The sequence below is a fragment of the Tauraco erythrolophus genome, chromosome 19 (genome assembly GCF_009769465.1).
Source record: "Tauraco erythrolophus isolate bTauEry1 chromosome 19, bTauEry1.pri, whole genome shotgun sequence".
NCBI classification, from domain to species: domain Eukaryota; kingdom Metazoa; phylum Chordata; class Aves; order Musophagiformes; family Musophagidae; genus Tauraco; species Tauraco erythrolophus.
In genome coordinates, this window is record NC_141483.1 from 4,593,080 (window position 1) to 4,604,319 (window position 11,240).

Here is an 11,240-nt window from a genome sequence, read left to right on the forward strand (position 1 = left end):
CATTAAGATATTAATGCTTTTTCTGTACTGAATGAACATTCCTTGTTCATGCCAACTGTCTAAAGCTCCCATCTATCTCAGCATGAAGATCACAGTGAGCTGCTGTGCTCATTATTAAGTGCAGGTGCTTTTGACTTCTGGAGTGAAACAGGCAATTAACCTACTTTTTTTTTTCAAAAAAGATTTATTTAAGAACACTCAGAATGGGAGAATGAAGTCTACATATGAACAGATCCTTCTGTCGCATGCTTTGCTTAACACTGAAGATAACTTGGTAACATCTTGATTACATGAGTATGAGACAGAGGTGAACAGTAACAAGTAATGTTCAGTCTGTTGCTGTGCCATCATCATCTTCCTCATCTCCGCTTTGAGACTGCTCTTCTGTGAGGGAACAGCTCAACAATGACTTCTGTATACACTGTCTTTCCTCTGCAATAGAGAGCAACAGAGGATTATTCCTTGATCTCTTGGCATATGCTGGAATATCCTCATCTTCTAAACAAAGGAACACTTCTCAGTTCAAGAATTCAGAAGTAGCCCAGCATGCCCTTCAAAACCCACAGGAATTAAGCCTGCCTTTTAGGAAAGCGGCTGGAGAAACTCACCTTCATTGGTACAGTTTTGCAACAACATCAGCAGCTGTCTTCTGTTATACTGAATGAGAAATTTCTGACATGTTCTTATGGTACCTGCAGAGTCACAAGAACAGTATGTAACAATCTACAAAACCAACCATTTCAGAGCTGCTAGTATATTTTCTGAAGATACCAAGTGACAAATGCCCCATGCAACAACTTTTATTAATGCAAGTGCTGAGAAGGGGCTGTAAAGACCATTTCCCCACTGTGGAGGTTAAGTGGTGGAATAACAATGCCTGTTCTTTTGCCCCAAGTTGGTAATTTTCAGGACATGGACAATACTTTTAAAAATATTTGTAAAAGAAAATAATGTAATAACAGTATTTGCTGCTCTGGTTTTGTGTTCATGTAATGATTCAACAAAGAACTGCTGCTGCCTGTTTCTTTACTTGGATCTGCCAGAAGCAGCTAAGCCAGTGATACATAGAATCATTTGGTTGGAAGAGACCCTCAAGATCATCGAGTCCAGCCATTCACCCTGCACTGTCAGGGTCCCTAAACCATGTTGCTCAACACCAAATCCACACGTTTTTTAAACACCTCCAGGGATGGGGACTCCACCACCTCCCTGGGCAGCCTGTTCGAATACCTCACAACCCTCTCTGTAAAGAAATTTTTACTGATATCTAACCTAAATTTCCCCTGGTGTAACTTGAGGCCATTCCCTCTCATCCTGTCATTCCTAACGTGGGAGAAGAGACTGACCCCCATCTCCCTACAACCTCCTTTCAGGTGATTGTAGAGAGCGAGAAGGCCCCCCCTGAGCCTCCTCTTCTCCAGACTGACCAGTCCCAGCTCCCTCAGCCGCTCCTCACAGGACAAGTTCTCTAAACCCTTCACCAGTTTCGTTGCCTTTCTCTGAACCCGCTCCAGCACCTCAACGTCCTTCTTGAAGAGACGGGAGATAAAAGACGGGTCGATCGCACCCGCGGGAGCACGACAGGCTCTCCCGTTTCTGCAGGCACGAGTGGCCTCCCCCCGGACACCAGCGCCTGCGCCCCGCCCCGGGGCAGCTCGGGCAGCGGCTGACCTCCGACGTGCAGGGTGTGGAGGGCGCAGGGGTACCGCTGGTTCCGGCCCTCCAGCTGCCTCACGAAGGGGAGCGCGGAGCAGAGCAGCCTGTACGAGTCCTTGCGGCAGCGCAGCAGCACGGTCCCGGTGTAGGCGTTCAGGTACTTCACTGCGGGGGCACAGGCACACCGGTCAGCGCGGAACGTCGCGCCCCGGCCATCCCGGAGGAGCCCACCCCAGAGGCAGCGCGGGACCGGCACCTGTGAAGGAGATGGAGCAGCAGGCCAGCCCGTAGTCCCCGTGCACCCGCCCGATGGCGTCCCGAACGGCGAGGCCCACCGCGCGGTCCTCGATGCACTGCCGGCACCGCGGGTCCTCCGAGAGCACCTCGCACAGCACGTACCTGCGGGAGAGCGCGGCGTCAGCGGCGCGGGCACCGACCCGCGGCTGGACCCGCGGCGGCGCCTCCCGCCTCACCTGTTCTTGAAGCGAACCATGGCGGCGGCGGCGCCCGATCCGGACGGACGTTGCGCCTAGCCAATGAGAGAGGGCGTCTCCGCCCGCTGCAGCCAATCGTCGCCGTGCGAGGGCGGGGACAGAGGAAGGACTTCCCGGCCCCGACGGCCGGCGCGGTCCCGCCTTCCTCCATCAGCCGGCTGCGGAGCGCGTGCGCATGCGCGCTGCTGCCCGTCCGAGCCCCGCGAGCCGGTCCCGGGTCTGTCCCGCGGGGGCGCGCGCGGCGCGCGGCTGAGGCGGGGGCCGCCCGGGACGGCTGAGGGGGCGGCGCGCTCTGCGCCCCGCCCTTCGCTGCAGGTGAATTCCTTTGGCTTTAGCCCTTTTCGCTGCGTTACCTCAGTCCGCCTCGGCTGAGGCCGCTTTGCCGAGCGCCAAAGTCTCCAAATGATGGAGACGGCGCGTCCCGTACTCGCCCCTCTGCTCCGTCTGGGCGGAGCGGCGGGAAGGTCCCGGGGAGGCCGGCGGGGGCAGGCGCGGTGCCGCAGTCACCCTCCGGCTGCGGCGGGTGGCGGGGCCGCCGCCTGTCCCCGGGCGGAGGGCTGCGGCGGAGCGTGCGGTGCCGCCGCCGTGCTCCTGGCAGGGCTCTGCCTTCGCTGCCTCCCGGAGCTCCAGCGTTGGAGCTCCTCAGGCTCCAGGCGTGGGGCGCTCTGGGGCACGTACCAGTTGCCTGAGGAAAGCAGCTGAGAAGGCTGCAGCACGGAGCTGCGGCTTACAGTTATTTCCGTAGTGGTTTTGGAAGCTCGTATCTCTGGCAGGTTATCTGAGGAAGCAAGGAGTGCTCGTCTGGTTCCAGAAGAAAAGGGGGAGAGAGGGAGCGGGAGTGAGGGAAAAGATGGGAGGTGGGAGAAAGAGGCAGTTAGGGCGGCGTGTATTTCACGGGAGAAGGATTTCACTGAGGTCCCCGGAGCCAAATCACACGGGAGCGCTGAGGCGCTCTGAATTGAGGGGGAACTCATTGCTAATTCAGAGTGGAAACATCTTCTTTAATGACCTTAATTCTAGACAAAGAGAACAATGATAAACCCAGTGGAAATCTTGTCCTGGGTGATAAACTTCTGCCCTCTGAAACAGATGCTTGTTCTGCTGCTCTCTCCCTTTCCCTATTAACTCTTTTCTCCTTCACCTGTGATCACATTCTTGAGTTATGTTTTTCTGAGAACTGCAGAATATGAGTTGTCTGGGGAGAAAAAAGCATGAAGTCCTGTATGGACTTTCCAGGAGACATTTTCTTTTGGATCATAATGAAAGGAACTGGGGGAAGTTTATCAGCTTCTGAAGCTGATGCAGATGGAATCGTTTTCTCCATGAGAAAGACTACATTGCATCGATCTTTGCTCTATTGCTTTGTGTTTTAATATCCAAAGTGGGATCCAGCTGTCATCTGTTCCACTTGTCAATACATGAGCTCCTAGGTGATAAACTATTCTCACATGTTTTGTGGCATGTGACACATTCCCATGTATTTTCTTTGTGGAGTGGGGTGCCAGCTTAGCCTCCCAGGGTGCCTGCCAAGCTATACTTGCCCGCTGCCCCTGTCTTTCTGGTGGTATCTCCCATCCTGCCTTCTGACTGTGCTCGGGTTGTCCTGTGCTGCTCGAGTTGCCTTCGTTCATGCCCTCTCCCATTTCCCTCTCTTTGCAGAGGCACGGCTGGGTCCCTGACAAGCAGACCATGTGAGTGCGCTCTGCCCTGTAATCTAATAGGACATGTGCACTGTGCATGCTACAGGCTGGGCCCTTTGTATAGGGAAGGCCTCTGTTTTCGGTCCAGAAGGCTGATTAGGAGAGACACGGTGCAAAGAGAGAGCAGTGTTGTGAGAGAGCCCTGTCCTGCTTCACTTCATGTAGGACGTTGCCTTTAGTTCTCTGTTGTTGGTTTGGAGGATGCACGGAGCAGCCCTGAGCTACCACAGCCCCCTGTACAGTCACTGCCTGTGTTAGTACAAGCCGTGTGAGTCCGGCCAGGCGTCATGGTGTGCTGAGCTGACAGCACAGGACTGAAAGGTTACAACATCCTCACGTTTGTTTTCCCACCTCCTCACTCCCATCCTCTGCCAGCTTTGCTGTATTGATTTGAGTGTGAGTGATTCAAGAAATTGTCACAAGTGATGGTGAGTTATCTAGTCAAGGTGGGAAAAACTGTCTCCTAAGAAAAGATCTGAGAGAGAAAAATTCATAAAATGCTATCTAAATTGAAGAGTGGGTCAAGAGACCTGCCAGGAGAGAGGATGGATGTCTCTCCTGCAGACTTGGAGAGACAATATGGCCTTGGGATAGCTTATCAACTAGAAATTATGGAGGACAGTATATGAAATCGGGGGAAATAACGTGCACTGTCTATACACGTTAGGGACAATCTGTAAAGCAGTTTGAGAACTTTGGATAGAAGATACTTTATCAGCACAAGTGTTCATCAATGATTGTCCAATAAAGCGGTGATGCTGGGGAGGTGAAGGAGGAATACTGAGGTCTCATTTTCCCAGCTTGTGTTTGTTATGCGTGGTGGTGTGCATGTGGAAAGGGTTATTCCCAATCAGTCCGAGTTGGTTTCATTACCATTTTAGTTCATGGTTTGACGTTTTGCTACAGGCTCAAAGATCTAGACCCTCATTTTGGATTTATATGGCATTCGTCATCTCCAGATTGCAGGTTAGATTGTGTTTGTATTGTGTAGGATTAATTGTGCTAGTAAGCTGCAATAGACATCGTGATTAATGCCTATGTTTTATTATAGGCAGACAGTTCTTGGAGTTTGTATGTGCTTGCTACAATTAAAGTTACCAGCAAAGCTGATCACTGAAAAAACGTGTATCAGTTAGTGAATGCTTGCACTCTTTTTGGGATGTTTCCATTTTATGGCTGGGGAAACTGAGGTACAGGGAGATTAAGCAATTTGTTCATACTAAATAGCTGACAGTCTGGAGATACAGAGCAAGGACAGAGTGTGAGTAGAGGAACCAGTGTATTACTGCATGTTGTGTTAGAGTACAGGTCTTGCACGTTGCTCATGCATAAGGTAGCCAAGTAATTACCTTCTGGAATAAAATTAGGATGCACTGGTACTCCAGCCTTGTGATACCACAGTTTTTATCTTCCCTGTGTAGCCAAAACCGTGATCTTTTCTTCCCCCTGGAAGCACTGCACTGAGTTTGCCATCAGGTGCGCTATGAGAGTTGGGGGTGACAACTACATTTTGTTCCGCTCTGTGCACGTTGCATCCCCAGATAACCCCGCAGTTGAAAACACAAAACAATCTGGCTAAAATTAAAACTGCGTCTTAAATCCTCTGTCTGCTGTTGCCTGAAGCTTTTTGTTCAGTTTATCTTCACAAGGTCACTGAGACAGAAGAGTGCATTCCCTGAGCACGTTGGCCCGGAGCCTTTCAGGCGGATGCTTTCATTTAACATTTGGGACGTCCTCGTTCTCACTTCGGTCCCTTCCTTTTTACTCCTCTGTTTTCTATGTTTCTCTACTCCCCCTTTTTGAGCTCAGGATCCCTCAGATCAATACACACAGGAATAAAAGCTATCCTTTTTTTATCACCTTAACGTGTAATTACTAATCATAAGCTTTCTGGACACCCAAGCTGTCATGGGCCAGCGCCTGCTGGTCTGTCTGCCAGAGCTGTCACGCGTGCTGCCTGCAGCACTGCCCTCATCTTTGCTGTCATCCTGCCACATGGAGTATTTGTCTTGCAACACCATGTGTTGGAAGCAAATTCTGTTTCTGCCTCTTTTGGTGGCTTGCAGTGGGATCTTGGACTACTCACTTTAGATCAAAATAGTAAATTCACCTTTTTTTTTTTTTTTGATAATCAAAACCAGGAAATTTCAGTTCAGATTAATAATGACTGTGTGCTCTGGGAGACATCCCAAGTGTTGTAAGGTGAACTTCCATTAAGATATCAAAAATTGGAAGCCAGTTTGGAAGATTGAAGCCAAAGTTTAAGATCTGATAAAAGGTGTAAGTGTCTGTGAGTTTGGCACATGCTGTCTAGAATGAAGACAGAATCAGGTCTCTTCCTGTGCGGCAAAAACCGGTGTGTGAGCAGAGCAGTGCAAAAAGGCTTTGTGCCAAGTGAGAAGCTGGCCCTAAACTTCTGAGCTTCATTTTTTCCAGCTCTGCAATGGGAATAATCGCAAATGCTTTACTTACAGATACACGTTAAAAATTAGTAAAATGTCCATTCGAATGTTGTTAATTACCAGATACAGTAAAACTGCTTCTATATATGAGAGATCTGTAGGCAGCATGCTTTTCATTTGCAGGAAGCTGCTGCAAGAAGCAAATAGCTGTTTCCAAACTAATTAATTAAATTAAGGCAAAAACTAGAGTATTAGTTCTAGTTCAGAATTCTTTTTTCTCTTTCCTTTCTTCATTAGGGAACACAGATGAACAGTAGGTCACATAAGTTACTATGTAATCTGCTGTGTAAAAAAGCATATGTAATACCTCCTTAACGGGGATGTTAAGATGGATTAATTATTCTTTGTTCTGGTCTCTGAAGATAAAGGGTAATTGCTATTAATTATGTGTAATTGAAAAATTGCTCCTTCACAAAGAATCCAATAGCATTAGCGGGGTTTTAACTTCTTGCCACCTATGGGGAGGAGCACAACACTCCATAATGTTATGACAAAGACTGCCATAAACTCAAGAATGGCCTCGGAGAGTCTAACTCACTTTCCAGCCCACACTTGAGACGGGTATTTTCAGAGATAACAGATCACAGAGCACACTAGTGAGACAGGACTCTATTTTGTTCTGTGGTGAATGGCACTTCAACAGAAGATGCAGTTTGTCAGGCTGGTTGTTGTTGATGATGCTGCAAGACTTTCCGTCGGTGAATTTCCAGAAACCTGTGGAAAAACTACAGGTAAACCAAAGCGAAAGTATTAGAAACAAACAACCAACAATAAGGACAACAACATCAAAACAAACCCTTGAGTTTGCCTATCTGGGAAGGAAGCTTTTGAGAAAAAGAAAAAACAACCCATGACTCCTGAGTAACCAGTACATCACCTGTGGGCCAGCAGACAGCAGAGTGTCTGACAGAGTGGAGACTATGTTGAGAGATTTGAATTAAGGTGAAAAAGAAAAAAAAAATATTTTTACAAGGGCAGAGCACTTTCCATTATATAAGATTAGCAGATAGGTTAGCCTGAGACCTGAAATTGCTAACTGCCCCATCGATTTCTGTTGTTAACTAAAAATCCTCAAAATATTTAGATGTGTAACTTCCTTTGGCTTCAGTGGGAGTTGGGCACCTTGATATGCACGAAAGGCTGGGCCTTAAGCTCTCTAGACCTCAGCTGCACATTGGCAAAATGGGGATAATAACATTTTTCTGCTTCAAGGAGTGCTACAAATAAATTAATGATTTGCTATGCACTTAAATAATATAATTGAGATAATAGAAGCTCTCACAACATAAACAGCCTATCCTGAGACGCCTTCTTCAGATATGAGTTGTTGCAGAGGCTACTCTGAAAAAAAAAATTGTCTAGTGTCCCTTGTCTTTGCTCTCTGCTTTTTCTTTCCTCTGAATTCCCATGTGCAGATTAAGCCAGCGCCCTATTTTACAGTAACATATATCTGCTTGTGGTACCATATACCGAACAATCCTTTTTCTACATGTCTTTATGTTTAACTCCAGCAGCCTAGAGCAGCATAGGATCAGAGATGTCTTTTGCCAAGCACTTGTCTCCCTAACGAGGGAGGCAATGAAAACCATTTTCCAGTCCATCCATCCCTCAGCAGCCGTGGTGCTGAGGCGAGAGGACAGGTATCCTGGAGCAACTGTATATAGTCCGTGCCTGCTGCCTGGTTCTGGCAGGGCAGCAGCAATGCGTGGAGGGAGGAGGGGGGCTGTGGTGGAGCTGCTCGGTGGGGTACGGCCGGGGCTCCCCTCGGCAGCTGCAGGGTCTCGGCTTGTACTGGTGTCAGCTTGGTGCACAGAGCACGTCAGTCACTGCCTGGCTGGGGCACACAGGTCTCAGCTGCTTGCCTGACCCGCTCCGACAGACACCTCCCCACTGGTCTGTTCTTGCCTAGATCCAGTTTTAGCTTCAGCATCCTGCTGCCCAGCGCAGTGAGCAAACGCCCCTCAAAAGCAGAGCAGGGTGCAGTGTGTGAGTGCAGATTTGAGTGGGGAGAATCAACACCAACACTTTTTATTTCTGCTGTGCTGACTGGGGGTACTCACAAAGACTAATAATAAGTGCAAACAGATTTCCAGAGGCAGTGGTTGTGATAGATTGAAGAAGACAAAAAGCACTGGAAGCATCTGACCTATTTCGGGAAGCTTGCTGGAGCTTTTTGCTTTTATTTTGTTCAATTTTTTTTTTTTTCCTAAAAATGTGCTTGCACCTGAGTGAAAGAGACTGTAAACATTTGTCACTTTTCCTAACTATGCGCACCATGAAGACAGAAGCAAACTAAGACAAAAATCTCACTGCATTTGCTAGGCTGATTCCACCAGTTGCCCCACGGACATGGGGGTTTGAGCTGGCGCTTGAGATGGCTTCTGCCCTGCTGCTGGTTGGTCCCAAGCATCCTAGTGATGCACACAACAGCCTTCTTGCAGTGCTTGTTGGCATCTGCCACAGTGAGATGATCCGGGGGCAATTGACCCAGGGCATGTCCCTCAGGCCACTTCAGTAAAATTCCATAGCACTCATGCTGGAACTCAAGCAGTTGTTGCTACGTGACCTTCTCTGTCCCTGTTTCATACCTGTGATGCTTAAAAGATCATGTTTATCCTGCTGTAACATTAGTGACTTAATTAGAGCTGAATTTGGTCCTACTGCCTCTGAACATGAGCGGCTTCCATCAAGTCATCTAAAGGATCAGATCTGGTTTCTTCCCTCTCTCAGTACTGGTGGCGTCTGGTTTCATTTTCCATCTTTCCTAAGGGAGCTCACTTTTCCCCACATTTCAGCTTATGCCTGTTGTATGTCAGCACCCCGGGCTGCCTGTGCCTCTGTGCCAAGCCAAGCGCCACTCTTCCAGCCAGCAAGGTACAAGGTGGTGTAGGGACAGAACGTGAGACCCATCAAGAATTGCTGTTGTGGAATGTGCGTAGGTTAAAACCAGTACCTGCTTATGGGTCAAGAAACTAAGCTGGAGCCTGTTAAGTGTAGTGATTTTTTTTTTTCTCTGCGTAGAATGTGTAGAGGTAGCAAAATGTTCATCCTGTAGTGTCACAGGAGCCCGTGTTTTTGCACAGCATGGCTCCTCTTCATTGATACCATAACAGGCACCTAAGGGACTTCTCAGGGTAAACAGCAGGGTGAAGCACAGCTGATGAAATAGCAGGGCTAGCAGAGGACATCCCAGCATCGTGTCTTGATGGCCAGCACTGGCTGCATGACATCTGTATTTATTTCTAAATATGCTGACATGGCAAATTTTCTACGTGTGTGAGTTTGTCTCCAGGAGATGGATTGATTCTTTGGACTTGTTCCATCTCCTCTCCATCCCTGTCCCTGCCCCAACCACTTGGCCAGAACAAAACTCCCTCAGCTTTGTTTGTGGCACGCAGAGGGACAGCTATTTCAGCAATAATTATGAAGCTCTTTTTTGTATGGTGTAGAATTTTCAAAAAGCGTAAGATGGTGATTTTGAGTGTTTATTAGATTCCCCTAAAACATACATTGAACTTCAACTCTCAACGTTTTACTGTATATTGCTACATAGATAAACCTATTGCTTGAAAAAGCACATGTACTCTTATTTCTCTATTATTATAATGTTTCCGAGCATTGTGAGATCAACATCTGTGAGTCAGATCACAGACATTAACAAAATAATTTTAAAATAAGTTTATTTAATTAATTTGCTTAAATTATACTTACTGAGCTCTTTTATTTTTGGGACTTGCAGAGTGCAGGTGTTTCTCTGTAAGCGTGGGGGCAAGCAACTTCATTAGTCTTTTAATAGTCTCTTAGTAGCAGAGACTGATGGTGTCACCTTATATTGAAGCTCATTTTTCAATAAGAACACAGCAGTTTATAACATGGATACAGAGCTCCCGCTCCCATTCACGTTCCCTCCTACTCTTCCCTGCGTTCTCCAGCAGGAAGATACCACAGCCACAAAGACAGAAAACTGAAGGACTTGCACTAAATCTCAAGTTCAGTGCTTCAGTGTCTTTCACACACTATAGCTTTCTAGAGGAGATGATGTTCAGAGGACAGGGCTAAGTGACTTTGGATTGAGTAATGGATTTAAGGACTCCATATCCATGCAGACTGTCTTTCTGGCTGTCAGTGCCGTGTAACCGTGCCACCGATCTCCAGTCTGATGTTTTCTTTATTATTATTCATAAGCTCCCATGCCGAACAGCAATCAAACTCTTCAGGCTGCGCCGTCTTGGGGATTATCACACTTGCAGGGTGGTTAGAGTCACTTCGCCTCGAGTCTTCTGCCTCGGAAAAGTGCCCAAGGCCAATCGCTGTGAAATGTGACGCCTGTCATGTCTTCTCGTGCGAGTCGGTGTGCAGGCCTGTCATTCACAAAAAGCCTTAACATCTGTTATTACACGGTAATCCTCACGCGTCAGGCTTCCCAGTAAGAAACTAGTGGAGCCCAGCAAGGTATGGCTCAGCCTTAGTTTGCATAACTCCCAGAATGCAAGGCAACTTGCTCTCCCTTCTGAAATCATTAATAAGCAATAAGAATATTATATAAGCTGGCATCTTTTTTTAAACCGTGATAATTTCAAATGCTATTATAATTAGGACGACGATGAGAGTTTGAGCTGGGGGAGGGAACAGACAAAGGATTAAGCTGATCTCCACCATGACGTGAGAAGGTGGCTTTGTCTGTTATATCCTAGTTTGGACAATAATGGATACACATGAAAAGGCGAATAGACAATTTATTTAAAAGTATTAATCCTTTTCATCCTGAAATGTTATCTTTTGCCATAAATAGGATCCCAGCTTCCCAGTCCACTTCCATTCTGACTAATTGACCCTGTAGAATAAGCCTGAAAAGCAATAGATGTGTGTGTTGTGTCCTGATGACTATCACCTCCATAGTGGGCCAGATAAAGCGACCAAAATGCTGA

At 47.5% G+C, this 11,240-nt stretch overlaps 1 protein-coding gene across 1 annotated transcript; it reads right to left on the minus strand.

The window, feature by feature from the left end:
- Positions 1–164: 164 nt before the first annotated feature.
- Positions 165–2,149, minus strand: POP5 (POP5 ribonuclease P/MRP subunit). Its single transcript, XM_086623728.1, has 5 exons — positions 2,130–2,149; positions 1,913–2,055; positions 1,672–1,821; positions 609–692; positions 165–432 (listed from the first exon to the last, which is right to left on the minus strand). Exons 1-5 carry the CDS (start codon positions 2,147–2,149, stop codon positions 329–331), a joined length of 501 nt encoding a protein of 166 aa, XP_086479854.1. The 3' UTR covers positions 165–328.
- Between the last annotated feature and the right edge of the window lie 9,091 nt (positions 2,150–11,240).

What these genes read in the sequence shown, in the direction of transcription:
- POP5 (XM_086623728.1), bottom strand. Translation starts at nt 2,149, where the DNA reads ATGGTTCGCTTCAAGAACAG. An exon ending in CTGCTCCATCTCCTTCACAG is followed by an intron (nt 1,822 to 1,912) that starts GTGCCGGTCCCG and finishes GTGCCCCCGCAG; the next exon opens with TGAAGTACCTGAACGCCTAC. An exon ending in GCAAAACTGTACCAATGAAG is followed by an intron (nt 433 to 608) that starts GTGAGTTTCTCC and finishes TCTCTATTGCAG; the next exon opens with AGGAAAGACAGTGTATACAG.